The 26,052-nt window shown below is 39.7% G+C and overlaps 3 protein-coding genes across 3 annotated transcripts; all 3 read left to right on the forward strand.

Annotated features, from left to right (window-relative positions):
* LOC118124852 (sodium-dependent neutral amino acid transporter B(0)AT1) lies at nucleotides 1-5,274 on the forward strand. Its single transcript, XM_035183035.2, has 12 exons — nucleotides 1-202; nucleotides 534-674; nucleotides 1,096-1,233; nucleotides 1,321-1,502; nucleotides 1,613-1,723; nucleotides 2,361-2,473; nucleotides 2,572-2,700; nucleotides 2,786-2,942; nucleotides 3,225-3,429; nucleotides 3,528-3,687; nucleotides 4,742-4,904; nucleotides 5,065-5,274. The coding sequence occupies exons 1-12, from the start codon at nucleotides 1-3 to the stop codon at nucleotides 5,272-5,274; spliced, it is 1,911 nt and encodes a 636-aa protein (XP_035038926.2).
* Nucleotides 5,275-6,528: 1,254 nt separating this feature from the next.
* On the forward strand, nucleotides 6,529-13,789 carry LOC118124849 (sodium-dependent neutral amino acid transporter B(0)AT1). The gene is made up of 12 exons (XM_035183032.2): nucleotides 6,529-6,739; nucleotides 9,482-9,622; nucleotides 9,707-9,844; nucleotides 9,927-10,108; nucleotides 11,085-11,195; nucleotides 11,288-11,400; nucleotides 11,530-11,658; nucleotides 12,395-12,551; nucleotides 12,637-12,841; nucleotides 12,935-13,094; nucleotides 13,293-13,455; nucleotides 13,601-13,789. Exons 1-12 carry the CDS (start codon nucleotides 6,535-6,537, stop codon nucleotides 13,766-13,768), a joined length of 1,872 nt encoding a protein of 623 aa, XP_035038923.2. The 5' UTR covers nucleotides 6,529-6,534; the 3' UTR covers nucleotides 13,769-13,789.
* A 3,856-nt stretch (nucleotides 13,790-17,645) lies between these two features.
* LOC118125143 (sodium-dependent neutral amino acid transporter B(0)AT1) lies at nucleotides 17,646-24,807 on the forward strand. Its single transcript, XM_035183518.2, has 12 exons — nucleotides 17,646-17,841; nucleotides 21,020-21,160; nucleotides 21,245-21,382; nucleotides 21,471-21,652; nucleotides 21,740-21,850; nucleotides 21,940-22,052; nucleotides 22,145-22,273; nucleotides 22,807-22,963; nucleotides 23,049-23,253; nucleotides 23,369-23,528; nucleotides 24,342-24,504; nucleotides 24,658-24,807. Exons 1-12 carry the CDS (start codon nucleotides 17,646-17,648, stop codon nucleotides 24,805-24,807), a joined length of 1,845 nt encoding a protein of 614 aa, XP_035039409.1.
* Nucleotides 24,808-26,052: the final 1,245 nt, after the last annotated feature.

The raw sequence follows: 26,052 nt of genomic DNA on the forward strand, positions 1-26,052 counted from the left end.
ATGAAGCTGAAACTGCCAAACTCAGGACTGGATGGCCGGATCCCCTCTCATGGGGACCTGGAGAGGATGGAGAAGGAGGAGGCCGAAGGGGACAGGCCCAAATGGGACAACAAAGCCCAGTACCTGCTCACCTGTGTCGGCTTCTGTGTGGGACTGGGCAACGTCTGGAGGTTCCCTTACCTGTGTCAGAGTCATGGAGGAGGTAAGAGGGAAAGAGACGGAATGTTTTCAGCCTTTCAAAACACGTTGTGGGTTAAAGAGTTGCCAGAAAATGTGCTGTGAATATTGATTATCACAAGGATCTGAATGTCTTCACCTATTTTCAAAAAGCTTTCCAAAAACTCTGTCTACACTTAATGAAAAATAAATGTAACACCCTTAAAGTTTAACTCTTCATTTTATAGACATTAAAACATGCAGTGCTTATGTGTGTCTTTATAGGAACAATTCTGTGAATGCTGTCACCTGCAGAGTAAAGTCAATCACTCACCGCACTGTTCACTTATCATGACCTGAATGTTGTGCTTCTATAGGAGCGTTCATGATCCCGTTCCTTATCCTGCTGGTTCTGGAAGGAATCCCGCTGCTGCACCTGGAGTTCGCCATCGGTCAGCGTCTGAGGAAAGGCAGCGTCGGAGTGTGGAGGTCAATCAACCCCTGTCTGACCGGAATCGGTAAGTTATAAAAGAAAAGAATAGAAATGTTCATGTTAATTGTACTTATTAAGTAAATACGTTTGAATGAATAATTATCTCATTCATAACAATTACTTATTTTATATATTATGAATACTGAAGATAATAAAGGTAGGATTTTAATTTACGTATGTTTATCATATTGGTATTATTTTTTCTTTCTCTTTGCTTTTATCGTTTGCTCGTTGTACTGATAGTTTGCTTTGTGGTTGTTGCTATATATGTATATAAAAGCTCATCAGAAGTAGCTATATTTGGACAACAGGGTGGAGGAGGAAGAGGAGCGAACAAAACATGCACTTTTGTTTGTGTATCTGCCTAGGTCATAGTGGATTGCTGCAGACTTTGAGTCCTGGTAAAAGTAAGGAAACATAAACCTTTATTGTTTCATCTGTCACAGGTATTGCATCCTTGCTTGTCTCCCTTTTGGTGGGTATGTACTACAACACCATCATGGCCTGGATCATGTGGTATCTCTTCAACTCCTTCCAAAGTCCTCTGCCCTGGAGCCAGTGTCCTCTCAATGCTAACAGGACAGGTACGCTGTGCCTTCATCTGCCAAGATATCAAACAGGGGTGACATTACATTAGGAGGTTGCCTATAACTTGTTCTTAACCGTCACAGGTGTGGTGGAGGAGTGTGCACGGAGCAGCACTGTTGACTATTTCTGGTACAGAGAGACCCTGAACACCTCGACAGCCATCGATGAGTCTGGGGGCCTGCAGTGGTGGATTGTGCTGTCCCTGGTAGCTGCCTGGAGTATGCTCTATGTCTGCTGCATCCGGGGGATCGAGACCAGCGGAAAGGTCTGCCTGTCGCATTACATTTGAGTAGTGCAGTTCCCTCCAAACATGAATGTGTATGTCTTTTCAAACAATTATCTTTGGATCATTTTTAAAATACTCTCATTTCTCAGGCTGTGTACGTCACGTCCACTCTGCCATATTTGGTCCTCACCATCTTCCTCATCAGAGGTCTGACTCTGAAAGGTTCTCTAGAGGGGATCAAGTTCCTCTTCACGCCAGACGTGAGTGCCATTGTTACACCCCCACCACTATAATTACTACAATGAAATCTTTTTAAATATACTGATATTATTTAACTTGTTAAGAGATAAATGAGAGATTGACAGGAGACTGACTTCAGCAGCCGGTTAGCTTAGCATAGTGAAAAAGGGCCCACAACCCTTCAAATAACCTGCATTGTTTAGAGAAAGGGTTGAGTATAGAGATTAACAGGGTGGTAGTGAGAATAAACAGAGATAACCACAGCAGCTAAACTCTAATCACACATCATAAAACTTCGATGACAATCCTATCGATACTGATTATGATTAGAACCGATATGATAATTATTTTTCACTGACAACTTAAACATGACTCATGTTTTTATATAAACTTCAAAGTCAAAACGATGTAATTTAGCAATCAATTTATCATGCAGTAAATTGTTTATGGTCAGTGTTTGTAAACTCTTCTCCTGATTTTATTATAATGCGTCGAGGAAGTTTAGACTTTAAATTGTGGTGCACAGTACCTTCATGTATTAATTATTAACAGTGCCCAGGACAGTAGGAAATAGTTTACTGACTGAGCCACAATTTAATTAAGCACAAGAATCTCAGCTCAGTTTTACTAAGAGTATGTATTTTGATTCTCCTGCAGGTGAATGAGTTAATTAATCCAGCAACCTGGCTGGATGCAGGAGCCCAGGTTTTCTACTCCTTCTCTTTGGCTTTTGGAGGTCTCATCTCTTTCTCCAGTTACAACTCTGTTCAGTGAGTAACAGCCTAGTGTGCACAGTCAGACGATAATCGTCAAACGATTAACAATCTTTTTGAACTCTTCTCATCACGCAATCATAATTTTCTCGCAGCAACAACTGTGAGCAGGACGCTGTTCTCATCTCCATCATCAATGGCTGCACCTCGGTGTACGCGGCAACGGTTATCTATTCCATCATCGGCTTCAGAGCCATGCAAAACTTCGATGACTGCATCGGAGAGTGAGTCGCAAACTTCCCGGCAGTAAACCGTGAGTCCAATTTGCTTCTATCAAACTGAACTCATCTCTCTGTGCTTGATTTGCAGCAACGTCTTGACGCTGTTGAACGCCTTCAACTATCCTGAAGACAGCATCACAGGCAGCAACTACGATGAGGTCCTGACCCACCTCAACCAAACACATCCACATGTCATCCAAGGATTGCAAATACAGAACTGTGACTTGCAGGTTTTTCTCAGTCAGGTCAGTAGAGAGCATCAAAATCATTTATGGCACTCAATAGAGCACACACTCATAGAGATCAGTCCCCAAACGTGCCTGGTTTTTTTCATCAAGATCCATGAATTATTCTCTAGGAAATCAGGGAAAATGTCAAATAACATCCTCGCAATGTTAAAGTGAAAAATTAAATGTAACAGAAAAACAGAAATGAAAAAATAACCTCCCTGGCAGAGGGAGAGATATCTAGTTTTCAGTCTCACAGATATAATGATAATAGAGTCGGAATGATTGAAATATTTTCAGGGTGTAGAGGGAACTGGATTGGCCTTCATCGTATTCACAGAGGCCATCATCAAGATGCCTTTTTCCCCTCTCTGGGCGGTTCTCTTCTTCGTCATGCTCTTCTGCCTCGGCCTCTCGACTATGTTCGGCAACATTGAGGGAGTGGTGGTCCCTCTGCAGGACCTCAGACTGTTGCCTCGATCATGGCCCAAAGAAGTCTTCTGCGGTAATTTCCTTATACTTCCAATTAAAATGTACACATTCAAGTGGGATTAGAATATTTAATCAATACATAGAGTAACCACTTTTTTTTTTTTTTTCCAGGTCTGACTTGCTTAGTTTCTTTACTTCTCGGGCTAATATTTGCTCAGCGCTCTGGAAACTACTGGCTAGCCCTTTTTGACAGCTTTGCAGGCTCTATCCCCCTTCTGGTCATTGGGCTCTGTGAAATGATCTCTGTTGTCTACATCTACGGCATAGATAGGTGAGTCTGTATAAGGGATCATTGATAGGCTAAAGATTGGACATAGTCCAAGGTAAAAACTTTTTAGACACTCTAGGGCCTTATATTTTGTGCTAATGTTAGCATGCAAACACACCAACACTGTCCAGGTAACTAGAATTGCTCTAAGTTGAGGTCACAACCTCCGCCGAGGACATAACATGTTTTACACATGATTATCTAGTTGTGAATAAACAACTGTAGTGGTCTGATAACATAAAAAAATGCCTTAATCTGCATCCGGACCAAAAGTGAATGGGTTTTTCCTGGGCTTAGACCCCATCCCCACCGCCAAGTTTTGTGGAAATTGGGTTTGTAGTTTTAGAATATTCCTGCTGACAATTAAAGAAATTATAGAAAGTGATTAAATAAATGTCCTGCCCCTTTGTCCAGAATGCTATCCAAAATTGAAAGGGTTCTTTCTTGGCCCATGTACCATCCTTCCACCATATTTCGTGGAAATCTGTTTGGCAATTTTTGTATTAAACTTTTGAGAAATCAAGCAAGCAACAAACAAACGGACAGGGGTAAAAAAATAACCTCTTTGGTGGAGGTAAATATCAACATGTGACATTGCCTACATTTGGCATTAGCTCAAAGCATTGTTATTGTCATACATGCATGAAGCAGGCCAACTTATGTATTCAGACCTTGGTACAGAGTTCATTTTACAGGAGATGTTATCATGGATACGGAAGTACAGAGTGTATCTTGTGATGTAGCAAGACCTGGGTGAGGAATGTGGAATATGTATTTTTTTTCTTATTGTTGTTACTAATGTTGTATATAAGCAGGAAAAATGTGACTTATACCTAAATGGTCAAAAGATTGAATTATGCCATGTTAAAAGGACAGATTAGACAAAGAGTGGAGCGGAGGTCGACTTCTTTGAAGTCCAGTGCCGCATCAAGGTGATGGACACTCACTAACAGGCTGCTTTATTTACTGTAACTAATAAAAGTACAAGGCCGTCTTTTATGGATGTTTTGTACATGCTCAGCTGACACGAGATCTCCCTGTGATTGCTTCTACACAGGTTTAACAAGGACATTGAGTTTATGATTGGCCACAAGCCCAATATTTTCTGGCAGGTGACATGGAGATTCGTAAGCCCACTCATTATGGTCGTCATCTTGGTGTTTTACTTTGTTACCCAAGTCACCAAGAATCCCACCTACTTGGTCTGGGACGAGCAGGCGGTAAGTGTGCTTTTTGATTTAAAATAGTAGTAGCTTAAGGATCTTCTTAGATGCCTGGTCTTAAAATGTGCAACAACTTGCTTTATCCTAACATTAATAATTCCTTTTCAACATGATCAATTTCTGTAAATCATATTATATCCTTTGACCTTGGCTGCAGGAGAGTTTCCCAACCCTGGAGCCTCGTTCATTTCCATCCTGGATCAACATCATCATCTTCATCCTGGCTGGAATCCCATGTTTAGCCATCCCTGGATTTGCCCTCTTCAAATTCATCCAGATGAAATGCTGCAAGCATAAGGACTACAGTGAGAAGACAGTGGACAGCATCTCCGCAGCTGTAACAATGAGCGAGAAAATTAAGTTTTAAATAGCTTGAAAGTATTTAAAAACAAAGCAAAGTGAAAATGGACCTGTTCCATTGTTTGTATATACAGTAATACCTTTTGCGTTTCTTTTTTCTTGCCATGTACATTGACAGAAGAGCAGAATAGAGACTGCATACATTTGACAGCATTTTCTGTAAAATACTTGTTTTGTAATTAATAATATGTTATTACTATTGTAATATTAGTTGCCTGTTATTGTGTCGTGATTTGTACATTTTACATTTGGGGAAATAGACTAATTTGCTTGCTTTCTGATAGTCAGTAGGAGTGGATTGATACAACTCTTAAGTATGTGTACTAAATAAGGACAAGCCAGAGGCTTATTAGCCTATTAGCATGGAGACTGGAAACAAAGGAAAGCAGCTAGCTTAGCTCTGTCTAAACATCTCATCTCATTTGTTTAATCTATACGGGAAAAAAATGAAGAGCATAAATCGTTATTAGTAGCTGAGCCAAGCTAGATCCATGTTTCCAGTCTTTCTGCCTAAACCTGCTGCTAGCTGTAGCTATTCAAAGCTACTGAGCAAAACGATCATCTCTATAAAAACCATAGCCTTATGCCTAATATTTACTATGTACATATGTCTTTGTTTTAACATTTTGTAAATAATCTTCAATGTCAGAGCGGATTCTTGTAAACTTTGACCTCCTGTACCTTCTTTCTCTTATATTACAACACATGCACTTAGCCTGCCATAAAAGCCCCAAGTTACGAACTGTACATTTTCTTCTCCCCAGCTCAGACTAAAGAACAGAATCATGTGGTTACTGTTTGGTTATTATATATGTATGTGCTATTAAAATAAATCATGTGGAATATCAGGACCCAAATTGGTGCTTTTATGGATCTTTGCCTGGCAACAGGAGGCACATGTTCAATTGTAACCCTTCAAAATAAGACTCCAATTGACTTAACTGATAAGGAAATTGCCCACTTCTTCATGAAGGCAAATCATCCAGTCATCATGTGTTGTTATTACTAAATTACTCTAATCTTTTTTTTTTACTTTTAAATTAAATACATTTTATGTTTAACTGTTAAATTCATGACTGTATCAGTGGACCCTGTATGAAGATAAAAGTTCAGTGTGTACTGGTTAATCTGTGGTCTGCCTCAGATAAAGTAAAAGATCATAAACCTGTCATCACTGCTAAGTGCCCCTATACGGACACTACACCAACCCATAATAACTGTAGTGCAGCAGACACTGCCTCTCTGCTTCAGTGCACATGTGACAACCATGAGACTGGTGCTACCTAACCCAGGGCTGGATCTCCGGATCCCCAACTATGAGGATCTGGACAGGATCGAAAAAGAGGAGGCAGAAGGGAGCGACAGGCCCAAATGGGACAACAAAGCCCAGTACATCCTCACCTGTGTGGGCTTCTGCATCGGGCTTGGGAACGTGTGGAGGTTCCCTTACTTGTGTCAAAGTCATGGAGGAGGTAAGGACAGACAGGGTTGGGATTTATATTAGTTTGAGATTGATTTGTCATATGATTGAAAGAGAAATTAGTCGATAATTTGTTAAACACGAGTCAAATTTATCGTTATCATATGGGAATAAAATGAGCATTTCACTACTTTAAATAATTGACAAAAACGGTTGGTTCAGTCCAACTCGTCACGGCTAAATCATAACAGATTGACAGACTGATGCTGCGGCTGTCCGATTCAACAAGAAGTCGAAAGATCAGTGGTGGAAAGACACTTTGACTGTTTAAACTTCCACAGACTACTTTGTTTTAGTTTTAGTTCTTGTCAGACTTTGGATGGAAATAAAAAAGACTTAATGAAAGGTGCAAGTTTGCAGTAAAGAGGTCTTTTACAGGTCTAATGCCCTATAAGTCTTGAGGAGCAAAAGTCACATTCTAAGTTGTACATTAAAACAACCTTTGACTGAAAATAATGTAGGTAAAGATTACATGCTTTTAATTATGATTATAAATGCCACTGTTGTAGAGTAGGGTAGAGGCTATACAGTCAAAAATTAGATCCAGATAATAATGTTGATATCAGTCCATATCGATAATTATCACGATAAATGTCACAAGTTAATAGACTGACTTTTGCTCTTGACTGCAGATTGTGGCTTTTAATTCTTCAAGAAAGATAAACAATTGATAAACAACAAAACATTTGCGTTTTATTACTCAGCCGGACGTTGAAGATGTCTTAAACTAATTTTAACTCGTAACTAGTTCAAGTAATTTATATCTCTATATAGTGAACCAGTATACCAGCATTTCAGGCTACATAATGTTTTAATATTATAATAGCCATTCCTCGAAAACATCTCCTGTCCCGATCCACCCAATCGGTTGTTGATTTGATTTTGATGGCAGGCTTAATGCAACTAATCTAGACTAAAGGGCGATTCTTGAGGTAATCCTTGTAGTTCTGTGGTGTAAAAATACATGTAATTTGTTTTAAATCACAGGTTGTTGTTTTTTAAAGGAGAGGATCCCCAGACCACCCTTTATGGAGCTTTCCAAGTATGCTCCCCCATTTTAAAACATAACCAGGCACCTATAGTAAATTTCATATATGATTTTGCAGCACAGAAATTGTTTCTGAGAGGACTAAGAAGGGTCAGAGCTATTGCCAAATATCTGAACAGTGAACTTATCTATTTTACTTTAACCAAAATCACTTGTCCTTTGAGCCTGAAGACAAAATAAACAAAGTTAAATATATCACTTATTCAAGACAGAGTGATTCTTAAAAGTATGAGGTCCTCTGAGGTAATGACTAAACTTTGGCTTGACATTCGGGCCAAACACAGGTCACATGCACATTGGCTTGTGTGTGAATGTTTGTGTGTGTGTGTGTGTGTGTGTGTGTTAAGTGGGTCAATGCTATTCTTTTAGAACTCTGCATGAGACAAAGACATGAACATTTTTAAAACTATGAACTGTTGTTTTACTGTGACTCTCAAACCACTGTCCAAAGTCCATGTCATCAGCTGCAGTAATGTGATGATACAATGACACATGGGCTACAATACAACACCAATGATAGAGTTAAGTCTGCTTTACGAGCTTAAAAATTATATTTTAACATTTTTCTGTAAAACAAAATCTCACTAAATCATATTACAAATTGCATAAATGTTGCCGTTCACAGGTTTTTGTAAAAACAAATCTGTCACCTTTGAGTTTATATGATAGATAAAACATAACTGATATTATATACAAGTTATTTATTAGCTATTAGCTATCATTAACATATTATATAAACATGTCATTTTTTAACCCTGCCCACTTTCCCACAGGCAAGATCTTATCAGAATAATTACATGTCCTGTGTCCAACATCTTAGAACATCAGCACAATGGTGATGAAAAGTTCTCTTAAATCACTCGCACATGCAACTAAATAACAAATATGTTCAAAATGAACAAACCATGATCGACAGCTTCGTTTAGCAAGTTTAACAATCAGCACAAGACCTCAAGTTCATCTGTTGGCTTCATTTGACCGTGACCTTCCACATGCACCAGGGTAGCAGAGTCTGAAGGGGCTGATGAGAGACAGCAGCTCCAAATCTAAGGCCTCTCTGCCGGAGACTGTTGGATTACTCCATTTGGGTTGGAATGAAGTAAAAGAGTTAAGGTATCTCATGGTCTTGTTCACTAGTGCAGGAAGAGTGGACTGGGACTTAAGCAGCAGGCATAGTACTGGAAGAAGGTTTGAGAGTTGAACTGGAACCCTTTTGATTTGCTCGTCGATCTACGTTTCTGTTTTAAAACAGTTTTCTTAACAGAGTGGCTGGGCCCTGTGGTAGAGAGGAGGTAAGGAGCTCTAACATCCAGAAGGAGCTTAGAGTAGAGCCACTGCTCCTTTGTGTCACAAGGAGCCAGTTGAGATTGTTCAGGCATCTGATTAGGATGCATCCAGCACAGCTTCTATTGGAGGTCTTCCAGGCTCATCAACTTGGTAGGAGAGCTTATACCAAGAACATTCTGTTGAGATGATGTATCTCATCTGGACTCTGAACTCCTCAGGATCTTCCAGGAGGAGCTGGAAAACACTGCTCGGGGGGAAAGGGCTGTATGGGCCACCAATATCTAGCCACCGCAATCAAGCCCATGGATAAATGGCCTAAAATGATCGATTGACATAATGTTTACAGACTTAATGGGTAAAATCCCAAAATTCAAACCACTGATCCCATATGTTTACCAGGTGCCTTCTTGATCCCCTTCCTCATTCTGCTGGTGCTGGAGGGAATGCCGCTCCTGCTGCTGGAGTTCGCCATTGGCCAGCGTCTGAGGAAAGGCAGTGTGGGAGTGTGGAGGTCCATCAGCCCTTATCTGACTGGTATTGGTACGTAAACCAAGCTCTGGAGGTAAAGTTAGTCTCTGGCTTCCTGATGAACGTTTTATGACAGTTAATGATGTTGTTTCTCAGGTATCGCCTCCATGCTGGTGTCCTTCCTGGTTGGACTGTACTACAACACCTTAATAGCCTGGATCCTATGGTATCTCTTCAATTCCTTTCAAAGCCCGCTGCCTTGGACCCAGTGTCCTCTCAATGACAACAGGACAGGTATTTGAATATACATACATTTATAATGCATGCACAGTAAAAAGTGGCTGAATTGTGCATGTACATTGTTTTGTCCCTGCAGGATTTGTACCCGAGTGTCAAGAGAGCTCCACAGTGGATTATTTCTTTTATCGAGTGACTCTGAATAGTTCGGCCTCTATCGCTGAATCAGGAGGAATCCACTGGCCCATAGTCCTGTGCCTGTTAGCTGCCTGGACAATAGTCGCTATCTGCTGCATAAGGGGGATTAGCACTTCTGGCAAGGTTGGTTGAAACTGTTCTATTAGCCTTAGCAAACCTCTATAACTTTCTAGTCTCAATGAGAACAGTGGAATGTACTTGAAATCCATCATACCTCTCTAAATGAGTATGATGAGAGATAGATGGTTGTAGATAAAAGCAGGCTTCTCAAGTCTGCCATTGAGACAGCTGCTGCCAGCAGATATCAGCTGTAGATAGCTAGACAATTAAAGATAAGGTTATTAATCCTGAAGCAAAAGCTGGCTACTCTTTGAAAATATGCAACCGAAACATCCCATCCACTCCCAGAGGCCCATTCGTCACAGCCACGCCCCCAAAACACATGAACGTGCTCTGCCTGACAACAGCTTGAAGCAAATTCTTTCATAACTCGGTCGCTAACTTCAGGCTATCACCTGTGCTTCAGCGCTGTGCGTCTCTCTGGCTGAAGAGTCCGATCACGTGCAGTGAGAATACGGGCAGGGTGGAGCCGACAGCAAGATCGCTGAGCAACAGATATAATTTGGTCCCAATTACATGATCGATTGTGTTCATTACAGTCCTGCGAGGGCCACAGACAACTTGATGTATTGATTGGGAAGAGAAGATGATTTAAATAAATACGATTTTTAAAAAGCACCTTACCAACCATAACTTCAAGCTAAGTTTAGCTTCCTGAGTTGGTTGAAAATTCCAGCTGACTCAGTGACCCCTGAACCCTGTAAAAGATTATTTTACGCCCCAAGATTAAGGTCAGGCAAAAAGTTAGTATTCTTATTTTTGAAAAAAATAGACAAAACCAAACTTCCAAACTTGTGAAACATTATTTTTATGCAGTGCACTTTGCTTTAAACATGGAATCCTATACTTGAGAAGCCTCGCGCCTAGATTGATGTCTTGGGGAAGGGTTTAAGAAAAAATCATTTATTCTGTATTACTGAAAATACTTCAGACTGATTTCCATGATCAATTACTCCATGTTTTCTTGTCATGACCTCAGGCAGTGTACGTCACAGCCATCCTGCCGTACATAGTGCTCACCATCTTCCTGATCCGAGGATTGACTCTTAAAGGAGCCCTGAGCGGACTTACGTTCCTCTTCACACCAGACGTATGTTTCAAATATTGATACACAAAAAAAACAAAAAACAGTTGTATCTCACAGGTCAAACCCAAATCACTATGTATACCTCGTTCTTGCAGCTGGAGGAGTTGATGAAACCAATGACCTGGTTGGATGCAGGGGCTCAGGTCTTTTACGCCTTTGGTTTGGCATGGGGGGGCCTCATCTCCTTCTCAAGCTACAACCCTGTTCAGTAAGAGACATTGAGAAGACCTGTTGTGTTAAATAACCACATCGCAATTTAAGACTTATTTAGCTCAGTTTAATTAATATAAGGAGATGTTTTTGTCAGACCTGATGAGCTTGTGTCTGTTTTCCTTAGCAACAACTGCATGCAGGATGCTGTGATCCTGTCTGTGGTAACTGGCTTCACCTCAGTCTACGCTGCCATGGTCACCTACTCCATCATCGGCTTCAGGGCCACTGAGAAATATGACAACTGTATCAGTGAGTGAGTACCGTTAATATCAAGGAAAGAGTCAAGCAGAGCTTTTGGATGTTTGATTATGGTAAAAAAAAAAATAACAATGCACTTGTTTTACTCAAATGACTATATATGTATGATAAAATATTTCATTATTGTGGGCACGCTAACATGCTTAATTTAACATTATAACTGCTGTATACCAGAGTTCTTATTTTTTTTAAACTACTCAATGGTTTTGGCCAAGTCAGTCTGATTAAGCCTCATATTGGCTTAAGCTGTACAATATTTCAAATCACATTAATGCGCTAAACCAGGTCTACAGATGGTGTCTATATTTAAGAGTGACACAAGAAAGGGGTCACTCCACAGTTAGTATCGACAGGAGAAAAGATTACAGTCAGCAATAGATTTTTTCTTTTTTTATATGGGCCTTTTAATATTGTATTAAGATAGACCTGAAAAATCTGAACCTATTCTTTAATGTTTCCTCAGGTAATGTGTTGCAACATAGAAAATCATCATAGATAAACAGGGAAATAGGAATTATTTGATAAGATTTTTGGCAATTGTTCAAAAGGCTGTTTTAGTCCATCTGTTTTAGTTCATCATTGACAGTTTTGAGTTACACAATAAGTCATTAGCCGGTGCTCAGTCCTGCAGAAATGCAGCGCCAGAGAGAATAAAGTTGCCAAGAAGAAGACGGAGACTATGTAAGACGACAACAAATGCAGGGTTAGTAAACTGTGACGTGTGTTTTCAGAAACATCATGACATTATTAAACGTATTCAATCTTCCCGAGGACAACATCACTACAAGCAACTACGAGGCAGCGTTAATTCACCTCAACAGCTCCCATCCTGACGTTGTTCTTGGACTGGACATCAAAACATGTGACATGCATACGCTTCTCAGTGAGGTAACATATCTAATATCTATCAGGTTCCTCAGTTGTTGTCGTTGTTAGCTCTTATCTGCATTGTGACTGATGTGTGTTTGTCCAGGGAGTGGAGGGAACAGGTCTGGCCTTTATTGTGTTCACAGAGGCCATCACCAAGATGCCTGGTTCCCCAGTCTGGTCTGTCCTCCTCTTCCTCATGCTGCTCTGCCTGGGCCTCTCGACCCTGTTTGGCAACATTGAAGGGGTGGTGGTCCCCTTAAAGGACCTGCACGTGTTCCCTAAACATTGGCCCCATGAAGCACTGACAGGTAACCTGATCTTAACAGTCCACTCAGCCGGTTCTTCAGCTTTCCATCTACTAAAGAAACATCATGCTTGGTTTTGTTCTTTGTGTGTTTCAGGCACAACGTGTTTTGTCGCCTTCCTCATCACCCTCCTGTTCGCGCAGCCTTCAGGACTTTACTGGGTCAATCTCTTCGACAGTTTTGCCGGATCAGTTCCACTTCTCACCACTGGATTGTTTGAGATGATAGCTGTTGTTTACATCTACGGCATAGACAGGTAAGATAGCTTTCGAACTATCTTTGCAACACGTCATCTTTTTGTGTGTTTGCTTTACATGTTGATATTGTTTGTAAAATGACTATAGAGTAATAGCCTCAGCAAAATCTGATTTGGACAGTGGACCTACTGAGGTCATGTGTTACAGGATTGCAAATTGTATTTCAACATTTTTATTAAAACCCTCCTGTGTGGCAGGTTCAATGAGGATTTTAAGTTCATGACCGGACGTAAGCCCGGCATCTTCTGGCAGGTGTCATGGAGGTTCATCAGTCCCCTAATCGTCATGGTGATCTTAGTTTTCTACCTGGTGACCCTAGCTCAAGAGGAACTCACCTATTTGGTCTGGGACCCAAACGCTGTAAGGAAATACACAAACACACGGACAGACAGACACAGATGCTGACACAGACGGACGCAGACAGACAGACAGACAAACAGACACAATGTTCCCTCATTGCTTTGTCATGCCAAATACAATAACTCCAATGCTTTGTGTCTTGTAGGTGGAGTTTCCCTCTCTGGTGCCAACACTTTACCCTTCATGGATCAATGCAGTCATCTTTCTATTGGCAGGCGTCCCTAGCGTGGCAGTGCCTGTGTATGCAGTGTGTAGACTGGTTCTTAATTGCTGCAAGAAAAGAAGTGTATCCAAAGAAAAACTTAGCCCGTAAATGACCTCAAATGATTAAGTCAGACGCTTCAGAATGCAAGATGCAAGATTGTTTAATTTGTCTTGTTTAAATATATGAACGGTGTTTTGTCTATTTGCATCAATACTTGCTTTTCTTTTATATTTACGTATGTCGATGTTTTATTGACACACAACAGTAGAGTTGTAATATTCCTGCTGATCTTTTGTGCAGCTTTATGGTTCTGTATGACTATACCTTCTCTCCACACAGATATGATTTCTTGTTGTTTTAGACTTTTCTTCCCTTTAATACAAAACTGACTTAGTTTTCCATCCATGCATGCTTTTTACTAATAGTGTTTAAAGCAGGGCATATTATACTGTGTATAACTTGCTGTTGAAATAATTTTGATTTCACTGTAAAATAATTTTGACTTTACAGTATAACTTATATAACTGTATATAAAAAAAGGGAAGTATCCTCCACCGTTTAAACATGTCTACATAAGAAAGAAAAAGGAATACTGCAAATAAAAAGTTTTGTACTGAAAATGGGTAAATTGTGTAAATTGCGCGTAAACGAACCCTGGAAATAGAACTAATGAAGCGCTGACTCAAACCTCTATTTAGATACAGTAGCCTTATTTGGATAAAGAGTAACACTAACCGAATAACAGAAGGAGACCAGGTGACTTGAGGTAACGCATCAGTTGGTATATAAACTGCATTTGCTGTTTGAACGTCACTCTGGTGTTGTCTGTCTGGTGTGGACCTAACCACACAGTGTAATTGTTTAAACCACAGACTGTAAGTTATGATGCATGACGTGTCTCCACCCTGTCTCATCCCACTATCCACAAAAGAAGACTAAATATCCCAGACACGAACGCCGCCAACTGCACATTTGGAGACATAGTCTGCACAGTACACGGCCAATCGAGAGTCAGTCTCGGCCATTAATTGTGACATTTCACTACATGTTTTTTTTGTTTTTTTTAAATCAAATAACTAATTAGAACCGAACTTTCTGGAAAAATGGAAAAAACATTTACATTTTTTTGTTTGCTGCATTTCCCAATATTCACGAACATGGAGGAGGTAGGATTTATGACAATTACTGCATTCAGCCACCAGGTGGTGCGGTTTGGCTTCAATTTTAAGGCGCAATCATGTCGTCCATCTTTAAATACAGTGCCTGTTTTTATTATGCAGAAGATGTAGTGTAGCAAAGTGGACAGGAGAGGGGGTAGTAAGGTCAAGTGAACCAGATGAAGAAAAGCACAACATATTTTGCAGTGAACTCTGCATCTGATAGAGGCAGAGGAGAGTACTGAAATATGACAGGCTGTTTAACTGTGGTAATATTAACAGAACACTACCTGTGCAGTAATAAATATCTTAATTCATAACACTCCTCTTGCTACAGTATAGTGATCTATTCAAAAAAGGAGGTTATACTATATATTTTAAGGTCTTGACCTCACTATGTAAAGTGCCTTGAGATAATGTATGTGAAGATTTGGCGCTCTACAAGTAAAATAAATTTGAATTCCATGTTTTAACCCCTGTCTGTTCATTTGTTGTAAGCAGCATTACACAAAAACTACTTGACAGATTTCTATTAACCTTACCGGAAGGATGCAGCTTTTATCAAGGAAAACCCCATTAAAAGTGCGGATTCAGATCAGGGTAAGGATCCAGGACATTTCTGTCACTTACTTTAGCATTGGAAGAAACAGCATTTTTGACATTTTCTTGATTTGTCAAACACTAATTCATGGATCTTGATTCAAAACAAATACATTAGGCATGTTTAGTGGACTGGTATTTATGAGTGTGCACAATTTGGTGCAGATCCAAATAAAAATCTGGATCTAGTGACTTTAAATGGGCTGTTGGGCCTGGGCAGAGGTATGTACTCCACTGAGTTCTATTTTAGTCTTTGACTTCGACTGCTTATACAATTTTGCCATCATAATCAAATATGACTGATATGGATCCATCAGCAGTCTGTATTAGCTGATTGAGTATGCAAGAAAATAACCGTTGCAACTTATCACTTTTATTGAAGTGGTTCCAACCAGATTGAACTTTGCCTCTTGTTCATTTGGTGGCAAACCATTGTCCTTTAATGATTCACAAAAATAGCAATAAGAGCAGGAGTAAGCTTCCTATAATTTACTGACCTGTCCATGTGCTACTGTATCGTGAACGGTTATATCATCATTTTAAACGTATTCTAGGGTGATTTCAGAAGTAGGAGACTGTGACGTTATCTAGAGTCTGGGAGTCTTCAAGTAGTTTTCTTAAATTATGAAAAATAAATAAAAAAGACAATTGTGTTTTAGAATATGCTCTTAAATGTTATAAAATGCAGTATGTGGGATGTCTCAAATGATAAAAAACAAAGAACATTACAGTTTATATAACTGTATTATAAAACCTCATATTATAAACTGAACACGGCACTTTGATTCTCTTAATATAACAATAAATTACTTGATACTGGCACTAATATGAAGGTACACAGGAGGAATGAATGACGTTATGTAATGAGGGGACTTTGAAATAAACTGCCCCATAAGCGTCTTATAAGTTACCGATTGAACAATTACTGGGTGCAGGGTCGTCCCCGGGGGAAAAAGCTTCAGCTCAGTCCAGGAAGGAGATGTGAACCTCTGTCATAAACGTAGCTATACAAGAGGGGTTGGTCTATGTTTACAACAGGATGGAAAAATACTGGAGTTACAGTCATGGAGTATTCAATGCAGGATCCATACGTCAAGGAAAACTGGTATTAGAGAAGAAACTAGTTCTTTTTAGGTGTTGTCATATCATTACAGCAGAAATTAGTCAAATGCATTATTTATACTTTCATTAAGAAGGAAGTATACGAGGAACACAGCACGGAATTCATCGTTCATAAGTTTCCTTAACTTCTCCTGAACTTTTTTTGTATAGTACATGAACATTAAGGCCTCCAGTCGAGGTATTGGCTCTCACCTTTATAAGCTTGAAAAAGTGTAAATACTGGAGAAAGCTCCTTATCACAGTTCAAGACTGGGATGTGTCGGCTATTCAGCCTTTTTCCACTATAAAAGCAGAGTAATTTAAAACAAGGGTGAGGGAGCGTCCAAGCATCAGCCGGCTCAGAGCACAAACCAGTGTCTGGACTAGGACATAACGTTTTTACACAGTGAGGGGACGGTTGCAAATATACGCAAACATAGCAGTGGTGAACCAAGACTGGAACTTCTTGGGGAAGCCTGGATATCTGGGGGCCCTGGGGCATTGTATGCTTTGTGATGCGGCCTTGTTAATAACATCAGCATCATTTACATAGTACAGTCTATGACCAAAATCGATACCATCAACCAAAAAAGTGTGTACATCTCTATGTTAACAGATGTCAAAGTGGAAACTGTTATTAGATTATTCACACATCAATTATTAGCAAAGGACAACTGGAAACAGTGTTTAGTGTCAGTTTTGAGTAGTAACTGAATATGCACTTTGTTTCATCATGAAATACCCACCATCCTGTTCATTTTGAATGAGTTCATAAATACAGTGACAAGGCAGGTTCACAGGTATCTGGAGGTTTAAACTCAAACTCCAGGCGAAACTCCGCTCAGAAAGAGAGAGAGAGCCTCCGCTGTACAGTTAAAGTTCATTTGGTGAGCTCTCTATATTTAGAAGTCCTGCCCACGTGTTCATAGAATTGTTCGAGCAACAACTGGTGATATAAAATAGAAGTACTGACTGTGCACTAGCTAATCTGAACTGCGACAGATAAAGTAAAAGATCATAAACATGCCTCAAGCTTTCTAAGTGCACGCTCCAAGCGGCCACTTTGACTTCCAAGAACGCCAGTGTTCACATCTCCCATCTCGAGCACTTAGAGACTGGTGGTCGCCATGAGACTGGTGCTTCCTAACCCGGGACTGGATCTGCGGATCCCCAACTATAAGGATCTGGAGAGAATGGAGGAAGAAGACAGTGACAGGCCCAAGTGGGACAACAAAGCCCAGTACATCCTGACCTGCGTGGGCTTCTGCATTGGGATCGGCAACGTGTGGAGATTTCCTTACTTGTGTCAAAGTCACGGAGGGGGTAAGCGAAGATGAGCGTGGTTAGAGGACGTCTCATGGTGGGACTAAGTATCAGTTTGGTCTTTCACTGGAGGGACCGAACTTAGCAGTACAACGTTACCAGACTTTAAAGGGTTACGGTGGTGATACTATGTGAACTGTGAACCCTCACACTTTCAAAACAATCACCAGTCGTGTGTGCACACTTGTTTTTTAAATGACCTGTGTGAAGGGAGTCATTGTGCCTCTAAAATATCTGGATGAAGCCAAAGGAGATGAGATCATTTAAGAGCAGAACTTATTGTTTATTTAAACTAGATGTTTAAAGCGTTATCTGATGCTCATGACATGGATGTGGAAAGTTGAAATCTAATTTTTTTTTAATTATTATTATATATAACTGCAGCAGAAATGCATTACAGGGAATCAACAGTACTGTAATGTAATATTATGTTGTTAAACAACTCAATTGAAAAACAGCTTTGTGAAGGTAAAATGTAAAATATAGCACAATATTCATTCAATCTGGGTGGTTTTGTGGACTGAGAGGGATGTACGGTGATTTCACTTCAGTGTTATTAAAAAAAAGCAAAAATCCAAATTTCATTGTTGTAAATATTGCTTGAATGTTGACATTGATGCCTTTTACAAATAGGAAAATGTAACAAAAAATATATTGTACAACAGTGGTAAATCCACAACATGGCCATATGTACGGGGCCCAGAATCTTCTTTAAGCTTAGATATCCATAAAAATGATATGTAGATAAAAAACACATCACTAGTGAATCTTTGTTTTTTAGTACCCATGTCAGAATATCACGAAGGCATATCAATGATGTGTTCAACCAATCAAACATGTTTTGTCTGTATAGCCCATATTCACAAATTACAATTTGCCTCATAGGGCTCACGAAGGTGCGACTTCCTCTGACCAGCACCCTCAACATGAGAAAACTACCCAAAAAACTGTTCACACAGGGGGGGAAATATGTAGAGACCCTCAAAAGAGCTGCATGTGAGGGATCCCTCTCCCAGGATGGACAGAAGTGCAGTCGATGTCACATGTTTTCATTAACGTAGATGGGATCATTGGACTCACATGGCCACTGCTTTTGATTTAAGTGTCCAACATAACTTTTCTCTCCCCATTGTCACATTCGGCCAGTTGATCAGAGTTTTACCACTTCCTTGTATATTTTCACTGGCCTGGCAGCCAAAATATGAATAAATCTACATTATAGTATATAATGTTATAAGGTTTCAACATTATCATCATCACCATGATTATTATTAACAAGCTCTCTGCCAGGGGTTATACAATAAAAAAAACACTGGCGTACATTTTTTTTTACAATTTTAACTTAAGTGTATACACAGATTAGCACACAGCAAATGAGAACAACATTTAGTTTATGGGGTATTTTAAGATAATTTGAACCAAACAAACAAAGGGGGCAGGCTGGGGAGGATGTTAAGAGTCCAGATATGAGAGAGAGGAGAGAGACCCACAGAGGCAGTAAGACAGTCACCTCTACACAGAGATATCAGGTAACAAACAACCAACCCAACTCCGCCCACGAACTACAAACAGACGAGGGGAAAGACTGGGTGGGGCTATCGCATTATTAACAGACTGGACTAAACCTTTTGTTCAATAACCAAGCTGTTTGCCTACTTAAGCATTTTAAGACTGTTGAAACCTATACTAATTTAACATAAGATTTAAGTTACAAGACCAGATATATATTTATTTTTCTTTCAAAATAACATAAAAACAAATAAATACAAATAAAACACCTCATTATACACTTACAAAATATGTATTATAGGTGCATCACAAGGCAGGAAACTAAATCGAGTCATAAAAATATCATATTTAAGAGAATACAGTTATATAGATGCTCAAAGAAAATTAAAACTTAAGTAAAATCTGATAAATCTCTGCCTGAGGATCTCAAGGTATGTACTGTAGGTGCGTAAGGTACTACAAGGTCTGATATATAATGTGGAGGGAGGCCTTAAAGAACCGAAAGAGCAATCAGTAAAATCAATACTACAACGTAAGAGGAGCCAATGTCAAGGGGCCAAGGTCAGGTCTCAGCTGAACTTTGTACAGTTTGGAGTTACTCAATAGATATTTGGTTGAGGCAGGTAAAACTTCTGTTGGAATAATCCAAATATAATGAGATGAAGCCATGTAGGATGGTCTCAGGGTCTTTAAAAGTTAAAATATAACATATTTTTGAAATATATCTAACATGGTAAAACCACAACTGTACAATTTTCGTGTGACTAAAAACTAAATTACTGTCAAAATAAAAGGCAAAGATTTCTTACAAAAGGCTTGATATGTTCCACTTGGTAACTAGCAGATGGCAGCGTATAGTTAGTAAGTGTGTCTGTCAGAGTATTATGTCAAACTCAGGGACAGACATGGTTATTGAAGTGAGGCGAGAGTGAGAGGAGTCACAGTCAAGTACTCACACTCATTTCAATGCATGAAAAAGGTGAAATCAATTTTTACACTTATTTTCATGACATTTTATAACCTTTGGCCTGAACATTTTCTGCTAAAACAACAGATAATATATTAATTCATGTAATTATTGCAATTTAAAAACAATAAAATGTCACAGCTTTCTGTGTCAGACCTTACGAGACATGTTTGCATAGTTTTCCAAAAATGTGTCATAGTGGAATTGCCTGATTTAAAATAAGGATATCGTATCATACTGGATAGATATTTATTAACATTTCATCATATTAAAAATGTAATTTATGGGACCGTGCTTGACAGTCACTCCATTGGACAATATTTAGATTTAGCTGAAAAAAAATACGTTTTTTACCACATTTTGAATGATAACTCAAAATATGAATTAAGTTATATTTTTATATTGTGTGAAAATGTAATGCTGAATGGCCTTAGTATAACTTTTCTAGTCTTGATGACCAGCAGATTTACAGTTTAGTTTTGCAATTCACACACATTGATTCAGTGCTTTTATGTGCAGCACTCTCGCTATCACACGTGCACTCACACACTGCTGGCACAGCTGTCAGGAGCAATTTGGGGTTCAGTATCTTGCCCAAGGACACTTCGGCACAAAGAATGGAGGAGCCGGGTATCGAACACACACCCTCTGATTAGTAGAGGAACCACAGCCCACCCACCACTAATGGCATACATTTTCCAGGTGCCTTCCTGATACCATACCTCATTCTGCTGGTGCTGGAGGGAATGCCGCTCCTGCTGCTGGAGTTCGCCATCGGCCAGCGTCTGAGGAAAGGCAGTGTGGGAGTGTGGAGGTCCATCAGCCCTTATCTGACTGGTATTGGTAAGTAAACCAAGCTCTGGAGCTAAAGTGATTCTCTGGCTTCCTGATGAATGTTTTATGACAGTAAATGATGTTGTTTCTCAGGTATCGCCTCCATGCTGGTGTCCTTCCTGGTTGGACTGTACTACAACACCTTAATAGCCTGGATCCTATGGTATCTCTTCAATTCCTTTCAAAGCCCGCTGCCTTGGACCCAGTGTCCTCTCAATGAAAACAGGACAGGTATTACAGAATACACACACATGCTCAAGCACGGCAATTACCCCAAACTCCACACACATTTGCAGAGGCCTGTTTTTTGCCTCCACAGAATTTGTACCCGAGTGTCAAGAGAGCTCCCCTGTGGATTACTACTTTTACCGAGTGACACTGAACACTACAACCTCTATAGCTGAGTCAGGAGGAATCCACTGGCCCATGGTAGTCTGCCTGTTCGCTGCCTGGACGTTCATCTGTATCTGCTACATACGGGGGATCGGCACATCAGGCAAGGTTTGTTGAATCTGCCGTTAAACACTATGGTTGAATGAGTCAACATTATTTTATATTTACCATTTTTATATCTTGTCATGACCTCAGGCAGTGTACGTCACTGCCATCCTGCCGTACATAGTGCTGGCTATCTTCCTGGTCCGAGGACTGACTCTCAAAGGAGCACTGAGCGGAATTAAGTTCCTCTTCACACCAGACGTATGCTTCAAATCACGTTTGAGAAATAAAGGTTAATTATTTACCTCATTAGAGAAAGACGGACGGTAACATGTGCTTCCCTCCTGCAGGTTAATGAGCTGATGAACCCGACGACATGGCTGGATGCAGGTGCCCAGGTCTTTTACGCCTTCAGCATAGCGTGGGGAGGCCTCATCTCCTTCTCAAGCTACAACCCTATTCAGTAAGAGACATTTTAAAGAAGTTGAAACAGGTAGCAACCTTTGTTAGAAATAATATGTGTCCTGAATCTTTTGCTTATTTTCTTTCTCCAAGCAACAACTGCATGCAAGATGCCGTGATCCTGACAGTAATAACTGGTGCGACCTCAATCTACGCTGCCACGGTCACCTACACCATCATCGGCTTCAGGGCCACTGAGAAATACGACAACTGTATCAGTAAGTGAGTACATTGTATCGGTGAGTCCTCACAAAATATGGGTTCCTGTCCCTCAACCTAATCACTCAACCATAATGCCTAATCCTAGCCACTTGTCTGAATCAAAACAATCCTCTTTTGGTCTACCCACTAAATTGATCATAAAGCTCAAGGTCATAATGCCTTGACAAATCACAATTTCACTTTTACACTAACAGAAGACATCAAAACACAAGTTTAAACAGGGGAATTAGATCAAATGGTTTCTTTCTACTGTAAAAATACAAATGTGTTAAAAGACTCTTAGATAAATAACATTCAAAATACAGTTTTTTATATGTGATGGGATAGGAGAGGTAACGACAGGACAGGATAGGATAGGATAGAATAGTAGATAGGATCGGATATAGGATAGGACAAGGTAGGATTGGATATAGGGTGGGATATGATATAGGATAAAAAAGACACTACATCAACAATGCTCATTAAAAAAATCAGACATGTTATATTAACTCCAGGAATGCCAGGTTACAAATCCGTGACGTACTTTTTTTCAGAAACATCATGACCTTATTAAACGTATTCAATCTTCCTGAGGACAACATCACTCCAAGCAACTACGAGGCAGCGTTAATTCACCTCAACAGCTCCCATCCTGACGTTGTTCTTGGACTGGACATCAAAACGTGTGACATGCATACGCTTCTCAGTGAGGTAACATATCTAATATCTATCAGGTTCCTCAGTTGTTGTCGTTGTTAGCTCTTATCTGCATTGTGACTGATGTGCGTTTGTCCAGGGAGTGGAGGGAACAGGTCTGGCCTTTATTGTGTTTACAGAGGCCATCACCAAGATGCCTGGTTCCCCAGTCTGGTCTGTCCTCTTTTTCGTCATGCTCCTCTGCCTGGGGATCTCAACCCTGTTTGGCAACATTGAAGGAGTGGTGGTCCCCTTAAAGGACCTGCATATGCTTCCTCAAAAATGGCCCCAAGAAGCCCTAACTGGTATTCTGAGTTTTAGTTTAAAAGAAAACAGTCTACAAGTCAGCTGTGCAACCGCAGATGAACAGATTCTCTGCACTCCGTTTTAACACGTGCTTGCCTTTCTTGTGTGTTTCAGGAACAACATGTGCTGTCGCCTTCGTCATCTCGCTCCTGTTTGCGCAGAATTCAGGGTTTTACTGGGTAACGCTCTTCGACAATTTTGCTGGATCAGTTCCACTTCTGACTATTGGATTGTTTGAGTTGATCGCTGTGGTTCACATCTATGGCATAGACAGGTTGGTGCACATCCTCCCACATCCTCTATTTTATTATACTGTACAGCCTACTGCAAAATGTCCACATTACAAGCCACACTCGTTCTCAAAATTAATGAAATATCTACCTACTGATTTCTGTCTGTATGTGGAATGAATATCTCGCCAACTGTTTATCTTTGTTTATAATTAAGCTTTTACTTTGAAAAGTTGTGAATATTTCTAAAAATTGAGTCTGAAGATTGAGTTGATTGCTTAACAGACCTCTGGAGAAACAGACATGTATGAAAAAATAACATCAGTTAAGTTATTCATTCAAATTTATAGTAATAATGTAAATTCTGTTTTATTTTATGAAAAAAAATGACTACAATCCTCTGAATCACAGATAAACCAGGTAGGATGAACACAAAGTTTACTTCACTCTGCACCATGGACTGTTTATAAACAGCTCTGAACACAAACAATAAAAAGGTGACAGTACATGTTTGAGGAGGACTCATTAATGACAAGGAATAATTCTGAAGTAGCTCAGGAGAATTGACACAGGACAAGAAAACAGCCCATTTCAAACAGGCAGGTTTAGAATGAGCACTGCACTATAGTCCATATTAATGTATTTAGTTAAAGCTGTGTTATACAATTGTTTTATTATAGCAATTGAAAAAGATGTATGTAGTAAAATGTATAATATGAAAAGGATCCACTGTCACATAAATCACACTAATATTCAGTTGCCCTCTGCCCTTCAGCCCACTACTGTACCATTTATTGGTGCTATATCTATTTTACCATAAGTCTGTGATACATAATCTACACCCTGTCGTGTGGCAGGTTCAATGAGGACGTGGAGTTCATGATCGGACACAAGCCCGGCATCTTCTGGCAGGTGTCATGGAGGTTCGTCAGTCCTCTTATCATCCTGGTGATCTTGGTTTTCTACCTGGTGATCCAAGCTCAAGAGGAACTCACCTATTTGGTCTGGGACCCAAGTTCTGTACGTGCACAAACTCACAACACTAATCTGTGATCTAAACTTTTGATTTCATCATCATCCTTTTTTACCTCTACCCTTTTGTTTAAGTATATATATAAAATGAATATACTGCTTTTACTAAATATTACCTATCATGTTATTTATGTTTTACAGAAGGAGTTTCCAGCTCTGGCATCAGTGCCGTACCCTTCGTGGATCAATGCAGCCATATTTCTCTTGGCAGGAGTCCCCAGTCTGATGGTGCCTGTGTATGCAGTATGTAAACTGGTGTTTGTTCGCTGCAGAAAAAACACTGCTTCCTGAAAATCAAACAAAATTGTCTTACAGCGGACATCATGTTTTAGAATAGAACAAAATGCATTGTTATTTAATTTGTTGGTTCTTTCATAAGTTAACTTTTTACGTGAATAACATCTGTGAAATATGTCAGCATCTAAAACTTTCTACACATTTTGTTGAAATATAGTTTTTTTATTTCATTTTGTCGTTTCTGCATATTGCTTGTTTATGATTATGTATAATAAACGTATTTACAAACTACAATTTTTTTTTCATTTCTTATCGCACTTGCCACTCACACACACACACACGCACACATGCATGTCTCTCTATAGTTGTGAGGACACAACATAATGCAATTCCTAGCCCCTTACCCTAACCATCACAACTACATGCCTAACCCTAACCAGAACCTAATTCTAACCGTAAAACCAAGTCTCAACCCTCAAACAGCCCTTTGAATTTGTGATGACCAGTCAAAATGTCCTCACAATGATGGCATTGAACCAAAATTGTCCCTCATAACTATAGATAGACATCCACACACACAATATTGAGGCTTTGCAGGAACATGTTTACACCAGCAGGTGGCAGAAACAGAACTGTATCAATTCAAAAGGAAGAGATTTACAGATGCTGCAGGTGTTAATCCAACTTTACTCCCATGGAGGAGTAAAGTTTTCCACATAAACCAGTAGTTAGTAAAAGTTGGTAAAAAGTAAAAGGTTCTTCTTTATGTAGGAAGCACAATCACTCAAGAAAAATTGCCTCAAAACAAAGGTCAGGTGCCCTTTTGCAGATTTTGAATCAGTCAAAAAAAGTTTGTACCTTCCTTGTTTTTGCCCACACAGGGAGAGCTGCAGCATGAACAGCCTGGGAGACTATGACAGGTCTAAGAAATATAGAAAGACAACTCCTTTGCATAAACAAATGACAAAATCATCTAACCTGTCTGTCTTTGGACTGTAGCAACACATGCAAACACACAACCAACACTAGAGTGGCACTTTGAGATATACCTCTGCCAAGGCACAATAGTCCCCTCATGAAACTAAAATGAAACTTCAATTCACTAGATTTTGGGTCTGCTTCAAATTGCACACATTCATAAATTGGTCCACTAAACATGACTGATATTTGTCAAAAAGATCAATGAATTATTCTTTGATAAATCAAAGAAAATGTTAAAGAAAGTGCAAAAAAATCCTGGATCCACCCCTATTTTGCTGCACCAATCTAATTCTACTACTAATTCATATCTTCTATTTT

Source organism: Hippoglossus stenolepis, chromosome 17 (genome assembly GCF_022539355.2).
Source record: "Hippoglossus stenolepis isolate QCI-W04-F060 chromosome 17, HSTE1.2, whole genome shotgun sequence".
NCBI lineage: Eukaryota > Metazoa > Chordata > Actinopteri > Pleuronectiformes > Pleuronectidae > Hippoglossus > Hippoglossus stenolepis.

Excerpts from the sequence above, each read along its gene's own strand:
- LOC118124852 (XM_035183035.2), top strand. The coding sequence starts at position 1 with ATGAAGCTGAAACTGCCAAACTCAGGACTGGATGGCCGGATCCCCTCT. Across the intron at positions 1,503-1,612 it reads GGATCGAGACCAGCGGAAAG|GCTGTGTACGTCACGTCCAC; the intron begins GTCTGCCTGTCG and ends CTCATTTCTCAG. Across the intron at positions 2,943-3,224 it reads TGCAGGTTTTTCTCAGTCAG|GGTGTAGAGGGAACTGGATT; the intron begins GTCAGTAGAGAG and ends AAATATTTTCAG.
- LOC118124849 (XM_035183032.2), top strand. The coding sequence starts at position 6,535 with ATGAGACTGGTGCTACCTAACCCAGGGCTGGATCTCCGGATCCCCAAC. Across the intron at positions 9,623-9,706 it reads CCCTTATCTGACTGGTATTG|GTATCGCCTCCATGCTGGTG; the intron begins GTACGTAAACCA and ends GTTGTTTCTCAG. Across the intron at positions 11,659-12,394 it reads TATGACAACTGTATCAGTGA|AAACATCATGACATTATTAA; the intron begins GTGAGTACCGTT and ends GTGTGTTTTCAG.
- LOC118125143 (XM_035183518.2), top strand. The coding sequence starts at position 17,646 with ATGAGACTGGTGCTTCCTAACCCGGGACTGGATCTGCGGATCCCCAAC. Across the intron at positions 21,383-21,470 it reads TCTCAATGAAAACAGGACAG|AATTTGTACCCGAGTGTCAA; the intron begins GTATTACAGAAT and ends TTGCCTCCACAG. Across the intron at positions 23,529-24,341 it reads CACATCTATGGCATAGACAG|GTTCAATGAGGACGTGGAGT; the intron begins GTTGGTGCACAT and ends GTCGTGTGGCAG.